At 53.6% G+C, this 8,432-nt stretch overlaps 1 protein-coding gene across 1 annotated transcript in view; it reads left to right on the top strand.

Moving 5' to 3' along the window:
• The window catches only part of ZNF407 (zinc finger protein 407), a 407,110-nt gene extending 400,485 nt beyond the window's left edge, over positions 1–6,625 (top strand). Inside the window, exon 9 of the mRNA XM_007449668.1 lies at positions 5,292–6,625. Coding sequence (XP_007449730.1) covers positions 5,292–6,625 — 1,334 coding nt within the window. The remainder of the gene's footprint in view (positions 1–5,291) is intronic.
• The last annotated feature ends 1,807 nt before the right edge of the window (positions 6,626–8,432 follow it).

The raw sequence follows: 8,432 nt of genomic DNA, 5'->3' as shown, positions 1-8,432 counted from the left end.
CACACACACACACACACACACACACACACACACACACACACACACACACACACACACAAAGGAAGCAGTCAGGTACTAAACCCTATTTGTAGCTTCCCAGCAGCTCGGCAGACAGCAGAACGGAGCCATTAGCACGGTTCCGGGGAGCGTGAGTCTGCAGCCTAACCTCTCTGCTCCTGCGTGACGGAGCTTGTGTTTTCAGCTCTGGAGATGTCCTCTTCAAAGGGGACAGGTGAGAAGGCACTGAGCTCCACAATAATCTTCTGGAGAAAGGAGCCTAATTAGAAAGCACCTCCCTGAAAACAGCTCCTCAAACTGCGCCCCCGCCCCTGAAAAGAACTCTTTTCATTTCAACCGAGTTGTAAACTTTCAATGCGTTGAGCTATGGGAAGGCGGTAAAATACCTCTGTACTCATGAAAGAAAGCAAACAAGCAGTGAGTTGGGATTTCATACACAGGCATAAGGTTGCATTTCACCTGCATTTGCACCTTCTACACAAAGCTACTTATTGTCCTATTGGAAACAGATCCAGAAAAGACTGATTTAGACGCATTATTTGATTAGCTACTATTAGCATACTGAAATCCTACGTTGTCTTTGAAAACTGTCACGTGTAATGTAAATAATATGTTGATTATCGTGCTTCATTAAAGATTTGCACAGTTTTGGAGCAATAACAGTGACTAAGCAGTTAAGGATAAAATCTGTACAGACTTGCTGTGTTCCAGATATTGTATCCATTTGGCCATTTGCATTAGTGAGCATTACAGTTCATATTTACTAGAAAGATCTCAAAAATTGAAGTTGATGTGCCCAGTAAATTCTTGGTCATAGCCCGGTCAGAATGTAAAGTTACAGAAGAGATTCGCATTAGTTTAAATGACACTCGAACTTCTGCATAGCTCAACATGAATTCATTATGGGTGAAATGGAAGAGTCTTCAGTGGGTGAATCTTTTTCAATCTGATTGAGGCTGTTACATTTTATAGGTGCTATTTTTTAAAGCAGTACTGACAGCACTCGAAGTTATTAAATTGCTGAATCAAAGACAGACCTGCACTCACATTTATGAGCTGCGATGGCCTCACTGGGCTCGGGCTGAGCCGAGGTGAAGATGTTGTTGATGATGAGCTCTGCCACACCCCAGAGTGACAGCAGTATTTACCCACGTAGTTCACTTAATGGTCTGGAAGTGGCTTAACCCGCCTCCGGATTCAAATACAGTCAGTAAGTAGTTCAGAATGGCATGATTGTCAGTGCCGCTCGGGGTTCAGAGGATAATTCTACACCCAAGAGGCTTCACGTCCAGTTACAGACTGAAGAAGGGAATTGCCTGGACTCAAGCCTGTAGCGTTTCGCTCGGGGAATACCAAAGAGCAGGGTATCTGTTCTCTCGCAGCTGCAGTAGTTCCTCCTCTTTTAATGTAAGGGCAGTAATCAGGTAGGGATGGGGGAGGGTGATTTGAAGGCTGCCTTCTTTATGTTTTGTATCCATGTTTCTTTTTTTCTCCCAAACTCTAAACTGAAAATGACCTTGGATTTAGAGAATGGGCAGAAACAAACTGGATCAGGTTCAGAGTGTAATGAAGGCACGGGCAACGTTCCATCCACGGTAGAAACGTAGAGGCAAGGGGAGGAGTTGCAGGCCTAGCAGAGGAAGACGTTGGCAAGTACGGGAGACAGGAGATCTTGGGGCCCTAGCAGGTGGCAACTTGAGCAGAGATGGCGACACCCACCAGGTGAGACCCAGGCCTACCTGGAGGGGTGAACTCAGAGCCTGTGGGGTGCCTCACCCATCGGGCAGGGCTTCTGCTCCTACGCTGAGTCCCGTTCTGACCTCTTTGACGAGAGAGAGTTCAGGAAGATTAAAGTTCAGAAAATGCCCACACGATTAGGTTAAAGCATACGGACCACAGGTGATTCAGCCCTTTTCTTCTAGGGTCTGAGTGGTTTAACCTGATCTCATGCTTATCTTCTGAACTCTAATCCTCCTGAGGGTCCCATGGTGAAGGGTGTGTTTTCCTTTTGTAAAGCAGAGGGTCACGGGGAGGTGGAGGGGATATCTCTAAGGCAGGCACATCCCTGGGCAGGTGAGTTTAGACACACTGGGCTGATCCCTAAAACTCTCCATCTGCTCACGTAACCTTGGGCCAGTCTGCAGAGCCCCTGGGGTAGGATCCAGTGTGGGGACTGCTGCCCTGTGCCATGACCGCCTGGCACCCCGCAGTGGGTGCTCGGTGGCTGCTTGCCACTGAACACCTCAGTCAGAGCTGGCTGGGAGCCTGCTTGCGTGGTCCCCATCGTCCCCCCCGCCTTTCCTAGGAGGGTAAACAAGAGAAAGCCATAGTTAGGGAGATCATTTAGCTGGAATCGGTGACATTTGGGACCGTCCTCTGGGAAGGTTTGAACAGCTTTTAAGATGCGATGGTAGGGACTTCCCTGGTGGTCCAGTGGTTAAGACGCCGAGCTTCCATTGCAGGGCGCATGGGTTCGATCCCTGGATGGGGAACAAAGATCCCACATGCTGCAGCCAATAAAAAAAAAAAAAGATGGTTTATGTTGGCCTGGTTGGTGAGGGCACGGCTGGGCCTGGTTCACCCGCCGCTGACTGCCCAGCCCTGAGCAGCGTCTGCTGGGCCCAGTGTTCCGCATTCTCTGAATGAGCAAACAGGATTTTCTGGTCCTGGGGATGGTCCCATTGACCCACAGGTCTTTTCCTGACCACGGAGTCTATGGTTCCATGAGCTTTCTAAGATTCGCACTACAGAGACTTCACTGAGAAAGAATAAATGTTAATCGTTCCTAATCTTTGCTTACAAAAATGGATTACTTACACGTTTCACTTCCTCACTAGGAATCAGAGCCTCGGAGGCTGAAAGTACATGGTGTACAGAAAATCAGTCCCGAGGACACACCCCAAGCTTTGCCCCCACTGACCCCGCAGCACAGGGCCCCAGGAGACCCCGTGGCTCCCTCACCCCGACCCAGTGGGAGGCTCCCTTTGGCCTCAAGAGTTAAGGGGGGATGCAGTGGCTTGACTTCCTGAGACTTCTGACCTGTGAACCTGTGGACGCAGAACATGAAACGTCCCAGCACACACAGAACGGGCCGGGAGTTTGCATTTTTATAACTTCACACATGATTCGCAATCCGGGACCATTGCCTACAGTCTGGATGTGAGTCCGCTGTGTCCTCTTGGTAAATATGATTTAACAGCTTCTGTGGTTCCTGCCTGAGATGCTGTACCCACTGAAAGGCAGGCCTTGTCTGGGTCTTTGCTTAAAGTGGACTCTGTACTGAAAGAAATGCTTTCATACGGACTGGCACCAACACAGTAAGCAAAATTGTTGTCTTACGTTTAAGGGATGTTAGCAATAATAATCTAATAAGTCTTAATCCTTTTTTCTCCTTTGGTAAGGGTAAAGTGTGCTTTTCTTTTAAAAAGGACCTACATGAGGGAGACTGAAGTGGAATATTTTTAAAAAGTGGTTGCCACTGAGATAAAGAAATACTATAGATCATTTAGAGATCATTCTCTTAGGAGGGAAGGAGGTGGTAATAAAAAACTGACAGAAAATTAAGGACTTAAGGGAGAAGATAGGAACTCTGTTTAAACTCTGTCTTTTTTATGAAGACAGAGACAACAATTTTCACTCATACTTTCCCCGTCGAGTTATTAAACAAGCATCGCCTGTGTCACAGGTGGCACTGGGGGCCGGGTGTGCACACACAACTCTACCGTCCTCAGCACCCGCCCCTGCCTCTCACCCTCCCCGCATCCTTCCTCTTCCACCCTCCGTTCTGCGGCCAGAGCCTCCTTTTTGTAACGGGAGACCAGCTCAGGCCTGCAGCCCCGGGATCTGTAAGATGGGCTTAACTCTCAGTTTGGCGGCAGCCGCAGGCCTCTCAGGGCTGCTCTGCCTTCCTGGGCGGGCAGATGTCCAGACTTCAGATGCAGACTGAGAGGGACAGTTGCTGTCTGATGGGACCGACCGTCGGGCTGAGGCCAGCAGCCTGCAGGCGCTCTCTCCCCAGTCCTGCCCTCCTCTGGGCTCTCCTGACCCCTGCATTTTGCCCTCTCTGCATTTTCTGAAACAGTCACAGTGTTTTCACTAAGAGGAATTTGGGGCTAGTATTTATGGTAATAAATGCTGTACCCTCTGTCACAGTTCTAAAACAGATGCACTCGTTTTACTTTCCTGCTTAAAAACGTTCAACAGGTGTCTTCTCTCCACAGACTGTGGTCCAGATGTCTTAGTGCCTCCTGTCAGAAGAGGCCCGGAGAGCCTGGCGGGGGCCGAGCTATCTAATCCCCTAAAAGCCAGCCCAGCCCAAGCCCCCGCCCCCCCAGACTCACCTCTGCTTGGCCCTGGGCTGCTCTGCCTCCAGGCTCTTCCCCTTCCCAGCCCCAAGGGAGAGCTTGAATATTCCTTTCCCTCCGGCTGGCTGTGAGCCTGAGTGTGTTTATTCTCTGCTGTAGTGCTTCTCACCTTACACGATATTTAAGTCATTCAACAAACGCATCTTTGCTGAATGGCGGCTGCATGCCAGGCGCTTGGCCAAACGTCACAGCGACAGAGTGGCATCCGCTCTCATGGCTGACACGGCTGCGCACTCAGTTCTGGCCTGTCCGCTGACCCTGAGCCCCGGCGGCAGAGCCCCTGCATCTGGGCTGGGCGCCCGGGGCTCCGCCCACAGGCCTCGGGGTGGCGGGGGCACGCCTGGCGGGCCAGCTGCCTTTGCCCCCAGCTTAGCGCCCGACACAGAAGGTGAAACTCATAGAGCTGTGTTTATCCAGGGCTTATTTATAAATTTAATATGCAGAGCTTTCATTCTTTTTGTTGAAGAAACAAATACACTGTAGCTAATATTTGGACATTAAAAAAAAGATTTTGCCTTTGGGTTAGGAGATACTGCTACTGACTGTTACTGGTCTGCACTCACCACCACCGACTTAGTATCTTGTTAGAAGTGACCGTAATTGAGAGGACTCGAGCGTATCCCTTCCCCAGGAGCTGAAAAGCGAAGGGAGGCCGATGAGATTGTATCCGGACAGTAGACCAGAGGTGTGGACATTGCTCACTCACAGCACAGCCATCCTCTGTGACCCCTCTTAGCCGGGAGCACCCGTGTCAGATTCCTCTGAGCGCCCAGCGCCGGCCCGAGGCCCTGAGGCTGGGAGCCGGCTGCTCTGAGCAGCTGAGGTTCTAAAGCTTCTACGGAAGAACTGTCTTACTTTTAAGCCTGAAAGTCATTTTTCTGGGCTCTAACTGGTCCCTGTCTCCCCTAGGCATTGTGTCCAAGTCCTACGAATGCCGTCTGAAGGGCCAGGGGGCCACGTTCGTGGAGACGGACAGCCCCTTCACGGCGGCCGCGCTGGCGGAGGAGTCTCCGGTCAAGGACAGGCCCCTGCGGGCCAGCAGGAGGCCGGCGGCGCCGCCGGAGCCGGTGCAGCAGGTCATCATCATCCAGGGCTACGACGGGGACTTCGCCCTGGACGCCTCCGTGGAGGAGACGGCCGCGGCCACGCTGCAGACGCTGGCACTGGCCGGCCAGGTGGCCCGGGTGGTGCACATCACGGAGGACGGGCAGGTCATCGCCGCGGGGCAGAGTGGGGCGCCTGTGGGCGGCGTGGCGCCCGGGCCGGGGGTGCCGGAGCAGCTGGCAGACGGAGCCACACAGGTGGTGGTCGTGGGGGCCCCGATGGAAGGCCATGGCATGGACGCGCCCCTCAGCCCCAGTGGGGCTGCGATTCAGCAGGTGACCAAGCAGGGGATTCTAGACCTGGCCGAGGCCGGCATCCCCCCGCCGGACACGGCCTCGGCCTTGGACGCCCTGCTGTGCGCGGTCACTGAGCTGGGAGGGGCGGAGGGCCGGGCCGCAGCCGAGGAGAAGGGCAGGGCCGGCCCCAGAGACGTGCTGGTTCCGCTGCCAGGGCAGGCGGCAGACTCCGCCGCAGCCCCGGTCGAGGCCCGCGAGATCCACGTGTGCCACGACGGGCAGGACGGTGGCACCGCCCTGGAGCCCGCGGGGGCGCTGAGCCGGGCGGTCCGGCCCGCGGCCCTGATCGCGTCGCAGGAGCGCACCCAGCTGGCCTTCAGGAAGGTGGTGCAGGGCGTGCTGCAGTTCACAGTCTGCGACCCGGCCACGGCCGGCCAGCTCATGAAGGACGGTGTCACGCAGGTCATCGTGAACGAGGAGGGCACCGTGCACATGCTGGCCCGGGAGGGCTCCCAGATCATCATGCAGGAAGCCCAGGCCCACGGCCAGCGCGTGGACCTGGCCGAGTCGGACGGCGAGATCTCGCAGATCATTGTGACCGAGGAGCTGGTCCAGGCCATGGTCCAGGAGTCCGGCGGCGGCTTTCCCGAGGGGGCGACTCATTACATCGTGACAGAACTGCCCCCGGGGGCGCAGGACGAGACGGGCGTGTACTCGCACACCGTGATAGAGACGGCTGGCTCTCAGGAGATCCTGCAGGCCGGGGCCGCGCTCAGCGCCGAGGCCGTGGTCCCCGGCGAAACGGAACAGCTGACGAGCATGGTCATATACACCCAGGAGGGCTCCCCGACGGCCGCGGTCATCCAGAGCCAAAGAGAGAGCAGCGAACTCCACGAGGCCTGAGCCCGGAGCCTTGCCCCAGCCCCGGCACAGGGCGGACGTGGAGCGACCAGCACCCAAGGCGCGTGCTCCCTGCGCTCCGATTGCAAAGCCTTCGCGACAGTGAGGGCTGCTACCCGGGAGCACGCACAGGCTCTGGGCCGGGTGACGTCCCTGCCGACCGCGCGCACGGGGCACGTGGACGCGCAGGGCGGGAGCCCGGCGCGTGTGGGGCGGGGCCGCCGGAGGCAGGTCTGTCTACTGTTTGGTTCTTCTCTGGATGCTCTTCCCTCTGTTCTGTCCGCTGTGCTGACGAGAAGCTAAGTTTTTTTCTCTTTCGTTCCCCCCACAAATGTTTTCCCGTTTCACTTGTGGAAGGACTGTGCCCCAGCAGTAGAAGAGTGACAACAGTGTGTCTCATGGCTTGAGACACAGCTGCCCTTGCAGTCCAGCATGTCGCTGTTTTAACATTTTATTACACGTTTGGTTAAAAATTGCAGCTACACGTATTACCATGTCGAAGCGGTCGGCTCCTCTTCATTTTTCTGGAAATTTTAGGATCGCAGCGTCCCCAAACCAAAGGCAGCCTGTTCATTTCATGTATGGATTTCCTCCCTTCAGGCATCGTAGGTGTGGTCATCGCCCTGGTTGCTTCTGCTTAAAAGATCCCTTCTTAAGCCTACGGTTAAGAAAAGCCTTGGCGTTTATATTCAGTTAAAATAAACCTTGGTTAAGAAAACCCAATGCTTCTAATTTTGACTTAGTTTCATACAATAAAGTCTATATGAAATGTGCACTCTGGAAAATATTGTTTGTATCAACATTTTGCTTTTATAACAAATGTTCCTTAGTATTGATATCATATTCGCAGGATTTCTCTGCGGTTTCTGTCCACGTGAAAGAGCTGACATCAAACATTAGTGATAGAGAGCCGTGCCCCGCAGCCTCAGCCCCGGCAGGACTGTCTGTGCTTCGCTGTGGGATCATCGCAACTGTGGATGCGAGTTCATGGCCGGGCGACTCGTGTCTTGATACGACTGCTCCTTTTCCTTTTCCAATATTGTAAAATCATCCCCTCCCCCAAATGCAAAGGTTGTTTTTGTTCTGTTTCTCTTTTCTTTGAAATAAAATTATAGCATTAAAAGATAATGATGACATTTTCTTTCCAGCAGCCAACCAATCAATGGGCAGCTGTAAAAACTGAAGAGAACTGGCCTGCGTCCGACACTCATTTCCCTTCCCCATCTGCCCACGTCGAGTGTGCTGGGTTCCGCCGGCCATCTCTGCAGACCAGTGCCGTTTTCTCAATGTTTGGCACGTGGCCCAGTTAGATTCTGGTGACAGTAACGTAGTCTGTCATGGTTAGTATCTAAAAACTGAGAAGATCAGAAGGGAGAGAAGGAAGAGAAAATGGCACCGTTTTGGTCTAAATGAAAGTCCCGTTTACCCCTTCCCTGAGAGGTGGGCTTGGAAACGAGCCTGGCTGGGTTGCTCAGCCGGCTACCCCTCCCCTGACCTCGTCCTCAGAGCCCTGAGTCCCGCCCATCCGAGGGCACCTCCCTTGATACAGCTGCCCCTCAAAACAAATAAAAGGGAAAATTTCAGGTTTGACACCGTGATTCAGAACTAGCTGTGTACGACTTGCTCCTGATGCTTAAAAGCGGCCGGGCAGTTCCGCTGCTGTTCAACAGCGTCTTAGGCAAACAGTGACAGCAGCAACTCCCGCGTGCTGTCGGGATGAAGGTGACCTTTACGAAGTGATGCCCCTCGCCAAGCTTCTCATACACGTTTAAAAAAAAAAAATGGGGGGGGGGGGAGGTTTTTCAGGAAG

Source organism: Lipotes vexillifer, unplaced genomic scaffold (assembly GCF_000442215.2).
Source record: "Lipotes vexillifer unplaced genomic scaffold, Lipotes_vexillifer_v1.1 scaffold196, whole genome shotgun sequence".
Lineage (NCBI taxonomy): Eukaryota > Metazoa > Chordata > Mammalia > Artiodactyla > Lipotidae > Lipotes > Lipotes vexillifer.
The sequence above is the reverse complement of the archived record's forward strand: the minus strand, read 5'-3'. Positions and strand labels throughout refer to the sequence as shown.